The sequence below is a fragment of the Hypanus sabinus genome, chromosome 4 (assembly GCF_030144855.1).
Source record: "Hypanus sabinus isolate sHypSab1 chromosome 4, sHypSab1.hap1, whole genome shotgun sequence".
NCBI classification, from domain to species: domain Eukaryota; kingdom Metazoa; phylum Chordata; class Chondrichthyes; order Myliobatiformes; family Dasyatidae; genus Hypanus; species Hypanus sabinus.
Window position 1 is genome coordinate 98,560,444 of NC_082709.1, and position 12,146 is coordinate 98,572,589.

General features: G+C 43.8%; 1 protein-coding gene across 1 annotated transcript in view; it reads right to left on the reverse strand.

Annotated features, from left to right (window-relative positions):
- LOC132393018 (serine/threonine-protein phosphatase with EF-hands 2-like) overlaps positions 1–12,146 on the reverse strand; it is a 190,362-nt gene that overhangs the window by 127,132 nt on the left and 51,084 nt on the right. Inside the window, exon 3 of the mRNA XM_059967709.1 lies at positions 629–756. Coding sequence (XP_059823692.1) covers positions 629–756 — 128 coding nt within the window. The remainder of the gene's footprint in view (positions 1–628; positions 757–12,146) is intronic.

Here is a 12,146-nt window from a genome sequence, read left to right on the forward strand (position 1 = left end):
GCAGAATGGTAACATAGCAGTTAGCATGACAGTAGGTGTGTCAGATTTCAGGGTTCAATCCAGTAACTCTAGTAAGGAGATTGTACGTTCTCCCCAGATGTGTAGGTTTCCTCCAGATGCTCTGGTTTCCTCCTACAGTTACAAACGTACTAGGTAACAAGTTAATTGGTCATTGCAAGTTGTCCTGTGATTAGAGTAGTGTGGAATAGGTGGGCTGAGGAGTGGCCGGAGAGACCTGTTTCCCTTCCATTTGGAAATAAATAAATAAATAAATAATATGAAAATTGCTGGAATGAGAATCAAAGAAATGTAAAGTGCAGAAGTGGGCCCCCCCAGCCCAACTTGTTCGTGCTCATCCAACCCACTTCCGGCTACACCTTTCCTATCCAGGTATTGTACATATGGAAATACATTTTGAAGTTTGAATAGTATCTGACCTCAAGAGGGTCACTCCTGAGCTCCCTATATTCCAGTGAGTATAAATGAACTGGTTCAATCCCTCTATTCCAGACAACATCCTGGTGAATGTTTTCTGCACACTTTTATTGCTGTCATATCCCTCCTGCACAATGGCAACCACGACTGCACATACGTATGCTGTTCAGTTCATAATTCAGGTGAAACTCACCCGTGACTGGTCTTGCTCTCCAGCATACTCAATAGATTGAAAGATGGTCCACGTGTAGCGTCGTTTCATCTCCATTCGTGCAACATGACGTCGATACCAGCGCTGAATCAGAATGGCTGCTTTAATGGCTGCAAAGTGAAGGGGAACAATGGCATTAGTTCACAGACTGGGCAGTGAAAGGCTCATTCTGCTGATCCAACTTACTGTTGGAAAATCACATTAACACCTAGGAAGTCACAGATAACACTGACAACAGTCTCAAAGAACACATATTATATCAAGAGAAATCCTTATTATCAGGGAAGACTGTAGTGTATTTAATATTTCAGTGATATTTCAGCAATCTTGTAAATATCTTGTGTGATTAAGCATCTTTGCTTGTTACATAATTCACTACGGGTATTATGTAAAAGTATGTGAATGGCATACGTCACTACACCACCACATCACACATGAGCGCCTCACTGGAGAAAAACTGAGCAGACACACATCTCCTGGCTCCTGGGTTTTTATTTCAATTAATGTCTGGAGTTACAAAACATAACGGTGGCAATCAGTAGTTTTATAGTCAAAACCCTAAGAAATCCAACTGAAAATATCACTAAAAATACCTTTTCTGAGGTGTGTGACATCAGTTAGTCTCGTGAGATCATGGATCTGCGGCGCAAGCCTGGGCAGTTGCCCATGCTGCGAGTCTCCCCTCTCTATGCCACTGATGTTGTCCAGGGGAAGGGGAAGGGCCGATACAGCTTGGCACCGGTGTTATCGCAGAAGATGCCAGAACGATGTTGAAGGCAATGTCGGACTGCCTTAGGGACTCCAGCTCCAGATTTGTCCTCAGGGTTTACTCCCGAAGCCTTTCCCATGAGTGGGTATGCCCACAAGGCAGCGGAGGTTTGTCATCAGTTTTCCCTCTCTTAGATGGACTGCCTTCCGAGGCTGATGAGCTCCATCAATTTTCTGAAGTAAATTGTGTTAAGTTATCACCACAAGCATTGAGGTGCCAGTGATGGCAAGGTGGGATGAGCCGAGGTCGTTGCAGGTGGAGTTCCAATGCCCATGCAACTGGCCTGGGAGTGAGGTTGGATGGCTCTGGGCACCAAAAAAAGTTGAGGACAGGGCCCAGAAGATTCAGTGCCTGTACTAATGGCCTGGACACAAGGTTAGATGGCTCTGGTCACTGAAAGAAGTTGAGGACAGGGCCCAGAAGATTCAGTGCCTGTACTAATGGCCCAGACACGAGGTTAGATTGCTCTGAATGTAGAAACAAGTTCAGACCAGGCCCAGAAGATTCAGTGCCCATACGACTGGCCTGGACACAAGGTTTGATGGCTCTGGTCACTGAAAGAAGTTGAGGACAGGGCCCAGAAGATTCAGTGCCTGTACAACTGGCCTGGGAGTGAGGCTGGATAGCTCTGAGTGCTGAGCTGATTTGAAGAACTTGAGAGCAGCTTCAGGCTGGGTGACATGGTCTAGGCCCAAAGGCTTTTGCTGTAGATGGTTCCTGGTGCAAGGTACAAAGTACTGTTTAGACTATTTAAATGCCGGCCCAGACTGGAGGCAAGAGCCAATTTCACTCCTTCTCCAGGGCACCGGGGCCTTTCACTGTCACTGTGGGAACTTTCACTGTTCCCTTTCACTTTCACTTTCACTGTGGGAATGCCTCCAGGACACAGTTAGTGAGTAAGAATGGACCCAGGGCACAGTTAATCAGTGAGAATGACCCCAGGGCACAATTAGTCAGTGAGAATGGCCCCAGGTCACAGTTAGTGAGTAAGAATGGACCCAGGGCACAGTTAATCAGTGAGAATGACCCCAGGGCACAGTTAGTCAGTGAGAATGGCCCCAGGTCACAATTAGTCAGTGAGAATGACCCCAGGGCACAATTAGTCAGTGGGAATGGCTCCAGGACACAGTTAGTCAGTAAGAATGGACCCAGGACACAGTTAGTCAGTGAGAATGACCCCAGGGCACAATTAGTCAGTGAGAATGGCCCCAGGTCACAGTTAGTGAGTAAGAATGGACCCAGGGCACAGTTAATCAGTGAGAATGACCCCAGGGCACAATTAGTCAGTGAGAATGGCCCCAGGTCACAGTTAGTGAGTAAGAATGGACCCAGGGCACAGTTAATCAGTGAGAATGACCCCAGGGCACAGTTAGTCAGTGAGAATGGCCCCAGGTCACAATTAGTCAGTGAGAATGGCCCCAGGTCACAGTTAGTCAGTGAGAATGGCCCCAGGTCACAGTTAGTCAGTGAGAATGGCCCCAGGTCAGAATTAGTCAGTGAGAATGGACCCAGGGCACAGTTAGTCAGTGAGAATGGCCCCAGGGCACAATTAGTCAGTGAGAATGGCCCCAGGGCACAGTTAGTGAGTAAGAATGGACCCAGGTCACAGTTAGTCAGTGAGAATGGCCCCAGGTCACAGTTAGTCAGTGAGAATGGCCCCAGGTCAGAATTAGTCAGTGAGAATGACCCCAGGTCAGAATTAGTCAGTGAGAATGGACCCGAGGCACAGTTATAACAGTGAGGATGACCCCAGGGTACAGTTGGTTTATTGGGAATGGCCCCAGGGGACAGTTAGTTCAATGAGAATGGCCCCAGAGCACAGTTAGTGTTGTGAGAATGACCCCGGGTCATAGTTAGTCAGTAAGAATGGCCCCAGTGCACAGTTAGTTTAGTGAGAATGACCCCAGGACACAGTTAGTCAGTATGAATGACACAAGGGCACAGTCAGTGTGGTGAGAATGGCCCCAGGGACAGTTAGAACAGTGAGAATGGCCCCAGGTCACAGTTAGTGTGGTGAGAATGGCCACAGGGTACAGTTAGAACAGTGGTAATGGCCCCAGGGGGTGTTCTGTTCCCTGTTTGAGATATGGGTATTCTGGGAGACCTGCATCCTCCCACATAACCTCATCTGCACCAGGTGCACTCTGCTCCTCCTCAGAGATCACGTTAGGCATCTGGAGCTGCAGCTCTGTGACCATCAGCTCACTCGAGAGACCGAGGAGATGATTTATAGGAGCTACAGGGAGGTCGTCACCCCTTGGTTGCAGGAGGCAGGTAACTGGGAGACTGTTATGAGAATGCAGGGAAATGGGAAGCCAGTGTGGAGTAACCTGTGGCCTTACCGCTCAGTAATGAGCATTTGGATGCTATTGAGGGGTATGACCTACCAGGGGTTGCCACGGTGACCAGGTTTCTAGCACTGAGTCTGGCACTGTGGCTCAGAGGAGAAGAGAGGTGAAGAGGACTGCGGTGCTGACAGGAGATTCCACAGTCAGAGGGATAGAGACGAGATTCAGTAGGTGCAATAGGAACACCTGGATGGTATGTTGTCTCCCTGGTGCCAGGCTCAGGGATGTCCACGGCATTCTAAAGGGTGCTGAGTAACCGGGAGTCTTGGTACAGATTGGCACCAATGATACATGTAGGAAAGGTGAGGAGGTCCTGAAGAGAGATTTTAGTTTGCTAAGTAGAAAGCTGAAAAATAGGACCTCCAGGGTAGTGACCTCTGGCTTGCTGTTTGTGCCACTGAAGATAAGAATAGGGTGCTTTGGATGATGAACGCATGGATAAAGAACTGGTGCAGGGGACAGGGGTTCAGAGTTCTGGATCACCAGAATATCTTCTGGGGAAGGCATGTCCTGTACAAGAGGGATGTGTTACACCTGAACCCAAGGGGCACTAATACCCCTGTGGGCTGGTTTGCTAGAACTGTTCAGGGGTATTTAAATTAATTTGGCATGTGGATGGGAACCAGAGTGATAGGGCTGAGGGTGGGATAGTTGGTTTACATACAGACTGTAAGCAAGGAGCGCGATAAAGCCCTTTTTATGGTGAGAAACACTGTGGACTCATCTTCCATCTCCACCTGTAGGTAGGCCTTAGCTAAGTCCACTTTGCTGAAGTGTTTTCCTCCAGAAAGGTTTGCAAAGATATCCTCAATGCTGAGCAGAGTGTAATGGTCTACTCTCAGTACAAGGTACTGAAAATCACATTAAAATCACCACAGCTGACAGATTCATCTTGGCTGCTGGGACCACTGCTGTTGCCCATGGGCTCCTCTCAACCTTGGAAAGAATTCCTTCAGCTTCCATGCAATCTATCTCACTGGCTACTTTATCAGAGATGGAATAAGAAACTGGACGAACTTTGCAAAACTTGAGTGTGACATTTTCATTTAACACTATTTTACCCTTAATATATTTGAGTTTTCCAATGCCATCCTTGAATACTGCTTTGGCATCATCCAGTATCTTTCTTAATTGGCTTTCAGTTGAATCTATTACAAGGAATGTGGCATACAAATGGTAGATGGATCTCCAATCAAGTTGTAGTTGTCTCAGCCAATCATGTCCTTCTGTTTTTACCACATACAAGCCTAATGTGGCTTGTTGGCTGTTGTATTTCACTGTTAGAAAGGTCATTCCCACAGGAGTTATCATTTCTTCAGTATAAGATCTTACTTAGATATCTGCAGCCTTCAGATTAGTATCTTTAAAATGTGGTTGAATCTCATTTTGTAGAATGACTGAAACAGCAAAGCCAGGACCAATTTCTATTATAAATAATTTACCATTCACTTCTGGTGTAAGTAATATTTGTTACCGATTGTTAGTTTTCACTTTGTAAATCTTAAGGCCACTCAGTCCTGTGGCATTCTCATCATTGTCAGATTTTTCTTCCACAGTGTGCACCTTAGTACTCTTTTGTACTCTTAGTACTCTAACAGCAACTTGACTTTTTACCTTTTTATCAACCCTGTATTGTCCATTTATTTTGCACTGCCCAATACTCTTCATATGCATTCTACTTCTTTTTTTGCATTTTCTGCAAGTTTTTCCTTTAAATCGGCATTTGTCCGGTGTATGTGAGCCGCTGCCACAAAGATAATACAATTTGTTCAGCCAGTCATGCCTGCATCTAGACACTGCAATTTTATTCATCCTCACTATCACTCCTGAATGCAACTCAATTGCACCTTTGGCTGCTGTTTCCATTGATACAGCTATTTCAATTACTCTTTTGAATGTAAGTTGTGCTTCAGTTAGGAGCCATTTTTGAATGCTTTTTTATAAGGTTCCACAAACCAAACGATCTCTCAGTGCATCATTAAGTCCATTCCTGAACTGACAATGCTCTGGCAATTGTTCAATTCAGCAATGTACACTGGAATGGACTCCCCTTCCTATTGATTCCACTTATGAAACTTACAGCATTCTGCAATCAACAATAGTTTTACTTCTAAGTTACTTTCTCAATATCAGCAAAGCTCAATTTGCTGGTTTGTTTGGAGATGTGAAACTCTCCAAACAATGAATACCCCAGTATTCACTTTTTATTATCCTGTGAATCCTTTACTTTCTGGCTTTCTTAATTATCTTCCCTTCTGCAAAAAAAAACCACATGCTGCTCCAAAGGAAAAAGCATGTTATGCTTTCTTGACTCAACTTCTTTTGCTGCACTTGTTTTTAAACTTGAATGTTTGGCTACGTTTCAAGTAGGTGATCAACTTGGGTTCATTTAAAAAATACTACTGTTACATTTTGTAACTCTAAAATATTAAACTAATTAAAAGAAAGTCACAGGACTTGGACTGTGAGTGCAACTTCAAGATTTAATTTAAGCAAGGTGCACATGCATCATGTGGTATTGTAAAATCATATGCCATTTACATACTTTTACCTATGTATTATTTAAATGAATAAGAATGCTTAATCAAACATTTACAATATTACTCAAATACTACAGAAATATTAAATACACAACACTTCCCCAATGCCAACATATTTTTTCTTGGATAAGGCACCCAAAACTGCTCGCAATATTCCAAGTATTGTCTGACCAATGCCTTGTAAGTTCTCAGCATTTTTCTTCTAGTCCTCTCAAAATGAATGCTAACATTGCATTTGCCTTTCTTACCACTAACTCAACCTGCAAATCAACCTTTAGGGAATCCTGCACAAAGACTCCCAAGTCCCTTTGCTCCTCTGATTTCTAAATTTTCTTCCCATTTAGAAAACAGTCTAGACTGATCTTTCTTCCACCGAAGTTATTGACCATACATTTCTCCATATTATATTCCACTGCCACTTCCTTGCCCATTTGCCTAATCAGTCTCAGACTTTCTGCAGACACCCCACATTCTCAACACTACCTGCCTCGCCACGTATCTTTGTACTGTCTTCAAAATTGGCCGCAAAGCCGTCAATGCAGTCATCCAAATCATTGACATGAAATGAATGGGTCCCAACACTGACCCCTGTGGAACACCACTTATCACTGTCAGCAAACCAGAAAAGGCCTCCTTTATGCCCACTCAGCAAATCTTCTATCCATGTTACTACCTTTCTCGTAATGCCATGGGCTCTTAACTATATAAGCAGTTGCATGTGCAGCGTCTTGTTAAAGGCCTTCTGAAAATCCAAGATTCTCCTTTGCCTATCCTGCCTGTTATTTATTCAAAGTATTCTGAAAGATTTCCCCTTAAGGAAACCATGCAGACTTTGGCCTATTTTATAACGTACCTCAAAGTACCCCAAATAATGGACTCAAGCCAGGCTAACTGGCCTATAATTCCCTTTCTTTTGTCTCCTACTTCGTAAGAATGGAGTGACATTTACAATTTTTCAGTCCTTTGAAGCCATTCCAGAACCTAATGGTTCTTGAATGATTACTAATGCCTCCACAATCTCTTCAGCTACCTCTTTCAGAACCCTGGGGTGTCATCCATCTGGTCCAGGTGACTTATTTACCATCAGACTTTTCAGCTTCCCAAGCATTTCTCCCTAGTAATAGCAACTACATTCACTTCTGTCCTCCAACACTCTCGAATTTCTGGCATACTGCTAGTGTCATCCACAATGATGAGTGGATGAAAATACTTACTAAGTTCATCTGCCATTTTTTGTCCTTATTACTACCTCACCAGCATCATTTTCCAGTAGACATATCCTATTCTGCACAGATTATCTCTCAGTACTGAAACTTCTAGCGATCAAGTGTTGTCCATTTTATCTGCTGGTGTCTTCCTGATAGTGGTGAACATTCCACCTCAGGCCAATGTCAAGCAGGCAATGGAGAAGCTGATCACTGTGATCAAGACTCAGAAAGCAACACAACCTGATGCCTTCCCAATCATTATGGGAGATATCAACCAGGCTATCCCGCACTTACATTTTGGAAAGTCTAATCACCTAGTTGTAGTTGTACTCCCTGTGTACGGGCAGAGACTGAGGACTACAGCACCAGTAGTGAGCTTCAAGAAGGTATGGTCAAGAGAGGTGGAGGAGCACTTACAAGACTGCTTTGAGTCGGTGGACTGGACTGGACTGTATTCAGGAATTAATCTTAGAAACTGAATGAATATGCTACAACTTCATCAATTCCAGCATAGATGAACCAGGAGATTCATAGTCAGCTGAAGGCTAGATCAGTGGTATTCGACACTGGTGATCCTTAACTATACAGGACGCCCGGGTGCAACCTATAGAAGGCTATTTTAAGAGTGCAGAAACAATTCCAATTGAAGTTAGAGATGGAATCAGGAATGCTTCACTCCCAGATGAGCTCAGAACTTTTTTATACATGCTTTGAAAGGGAAAATAAAGTTGCACATGCAGAAATCCCTGCAACATCTGATGATACGGATCTTTATCTCAGAGACTGATGTTAAAACATCTTTCCAACACTGCCAACCCTGATGGTGTACCAGGTAGGGCTCTGAAAACCTGTGCCAACCAATTGGCAAGACTGTTCAAGGACATCTTCAATCTCACTGCAACAGCTGAAGGTTCCCACCAACTTCAAAAGGGCAACAATCATACCAGTGCCTCCACGATTATCCAAGTTTCACTCACACTTCCTGTGATGAAGTGTTTTGAGAGGTTGGTCATGGTTAGAACCCTCTTCTGCCCAAGTAAAGACTTGGACCCATTGCAATTTGCCTATCACTGGCTCTCCACTCGGCCTTGGATCACCTGGACTATGGTAATACCCATGTCAACCTGCTGTATATTGATGGCACTGGAAGCTCAACACCATCGTACCCTTAGTACTAATAGATGAGCTCCAAAACCTGGACCTCAGTAGCACTCTCTGCAACAGAATCCTTGACTTCCTCATCATAAGACCACAGTCTGTGTGCATTGGAAATAATATTTCTTCTTCACTGATGATCATCTGAGAGTTGTCTTCTCCAGATAGCCATGAAACAAAGACCATGGAAGCTCTTCAAAGAAAAACATCAACCCTCCCCCCATGCACATTAACAAAACAAATTATGCAAATGGCATCATGATCAATACAAGGTTTGTGTGTGGTGGTAATAATCTTCTGAGGTGTCTCTATTTAAATACAAGGAATATTGTGGGTAAGGCAGACAAGCTGAGGGCATGAATTGACACATGGAATTATGACATTATAATCATTAGTGAAACTTGGCTACAGGAGGGGCAGGACTGGCAGCTTAATGTTCCAGGGTTCCGATGTTTCAGACGTGATAGAGGCAGAGGGATGAAGGGTGGGGTGGGTGGCATTGCTAGTCAGGGAGAATGTTACAGCAGTGCTCAGGCAGGGCAGATTAGAGGGCTTGTCTACTGAAGCCATATGGGTGGAGCTGAGAAACAGGAAAGGTATGACTACATTAATGGGGTTGTATTATAGACCACTCAATAGTCAGCGAGAATTGGAGGAGCAAATCTGCAGAGAGGTAGCAGACAACTGCAGGAAACATAAAGTTGTGATAGTAGGGGATTTTAATTTTCCAAGTATTGATTGGGACTCCCATAATATTAAAGGTCTAGACGGGTTAGATTTGTAAAATGTGTTCAGGAAAGTTTTCTAAATCAATATAGAGAGGTACCGACTGAAAAGGATGCAATATTAGATCTCCTATTAGGAAATGAGTTAGTACAGGTGATGGAAGTGTGTGTAGGGGAACACTTTGGTTCCAGTGATCATAACACCATTAGTTTCAACTTGATCATGGATAAAGATAGATCTGGTCCTCGGGTTGAGGTTCTAAACTGGAAAAAGGCCAAATTTGAAGAAATGAGAAAGGATCTAAAATGCGTGGATTGGGACAGGTTGTTCTTTGGCAAGGATGTGAATGGTAAGTGAGAGGCCTTCAAAGGAGAAATTTTGAGTGCAGAGTTTGAATGTTCCTGTCAGGATTAAAGGCAAAGTGAATAAGAATAAGGTTCGAGGGATATTGGAACTCTGATAAAGAAAAAGAGAGAGATGTATAACATGTATAGGCAACAGAGAGCAAGTAAGGTGCTTGAGGAGTATAAAAATTGCAAAAAAACTTAAGGAAGAAATCAGGAGGGCAAAAAGAGGACATGAGGTACCTTTGGCAGTCAAGATGAAGGATAATCCAAAGAGCTTCTACAGGTATATTAAGAGCAAAAGGATAGTAAGGGATAAAATTGGTCCTCTTGAAGATCAGAGTGGTCAGCTATTTATGGAACCAAAAGAAATGGGGGAGATCTTAAATGTTTCTTTTTGCATCTGTATTTACTAAGGGAACTGGCATGGAGTCTATGGAAATAAGGTAAACAGGTAGTGAGGTCATGGAACCTATACTTCTTGAAGAAGAGGAGGTGCTTGCTGTCTTGAGGCAAATCAGAGTAGGTAAATCCCCAGGACCTGTCCTTGGACCTTGAAGGAGACTGGTGTTGACATTGCAGGGACCCTGGCAGATATATTTAAAATGTTGGTATCTATGGGTGAGGTCCCAGAGGATTGGAGGATAGTTCATGTTGTTCTGTTGTTTAAAAAAGGCTCTAAAAGTAATCCAGGAGATTATAGGCCGGAAAGTTTGACGTTGGTAGTAGGTAAGTTATTGGAAGGAGTACCAAGAGATAGGATCTCCAAGTATTTGGATAGCCAGGGACTTATTAGGGAGAGTCAACATGGCTTTGTGCATGGTAGGTCATGTTTAACCAATCTATTAGAGTTTCGAGGAGGTTACCAGGAAAGTGGCTGAAGGGAAGGCAGTGGATGTTGTCTACATGGACTTCAGTAAGGCCATTGACAAGGTCCCGCATGAGAGGTTAGTTAAGAAGGTTCAGTCGCTAGATATACATGGTGAGGTAGTAAATTGGATTAGACATTGGCTCAATGGGAGAAGTCAGAGAGTGGTAGTGGAGGATTTCTTCTTTGAGTGGAGGCCTGTGACTAGTGGTGTGCCACAGGGATCAGTGCTGGGTCCATTGTTATTTGTATCTTTATCAATGATCTGGATGATAATATGGTAAATTGGATCAGCAAATTTGCTGATGATGCAAAGATTGAATGTGTAATAGACAGTGAGGAAGATTTCCAGAAGGATTTGGATAAGCTGGAAAAATGGGCTGAATAATGCCAGATGGAGTTTAATGCAGACAAATGTGAGGTATCGCATTTTGGAAGGACAAACCAAGGTAGAACATACAAGGTAAATGATAGGACACTGAGGGATCTGGGAATACACATATCCAATTCCCTAAAAGTGGCACCACAGATAGATAGGGTCGTAAAGAGAGCTTTTGGTACATTAGCCTTTATAAATCAAAGTATTGACATTGGTGAGGCCGAATTTGGAGTATTGTGTACAGTTTTGGTCACCTAATTACAGGAAGGATATTAATAAGGTTGAAAGATTGCAGGGAAGGTTTACAAAGATGGTGCTGGGACTTGAGAAACTGAGTTACAGAGAAAGGTTGAATAGGTTAGGACTTTATTCCCTGGAGTGTAGAAGAATGAGGGGAGATTTGACAGAGGTATACAAAATTATGATGGGTATAGATAGAGTGAATGCAAGCAGGTTTTTTTCCACTGAGGCCAGGGGAGAAAAAAAACCAGAGGACATGGCTTAAGGGTTGTGGTGAACTACATATACCTGTCTGGACATGCCACCCCCCCACTACTGACTGCAGCTGTGGCTCCTCCCTCGGACCGTGGCTAATCCCACAGACTCCGGTATAAAGGCGATTGAGGCCTGAGCCCTGTCCTGTCTCCAGGATGTAGTATGGTGGTCAATAGCTGCTTGTTCTTTCTTCCAGTCAATAAAAGCCGATATCTCAACTCACATCTCAGAGAGTTATTGATGGTGCATCAATTTTATTAACTGAAAGTTTAAACCATGGACAGCATTTTACATCCGGAAAAATTAGACCTTGATCTGCAAGACTCCGAAGCAGCTCTTGCCTTTGAACTCTGGCTTGTATGCTTCCAATCATACTTGGAACAGATTCCAGTGACTGAGCCTGCCATGAAGTACAAAATATTACTATCTAGAGTAAGTCCGAAAGTATTCTCCCTTATCAGGGACCTGCCGACCTACCAAGGGCCACTGGACGCCCTTAAAAGACAGTACCTGCGGCCAGTGAACACCATCTATGCAAGACATTGCTTAGCTACGAGGTGACAGTGGGCTGGAGAGTCGAGCGCTGTGTTTCTCCGAATCCTACAGACACTCGTGCGAACTTGCGACCGCAAAGCTCTCACGGCGGAGCAGCATTCGGAGCTCCTGGT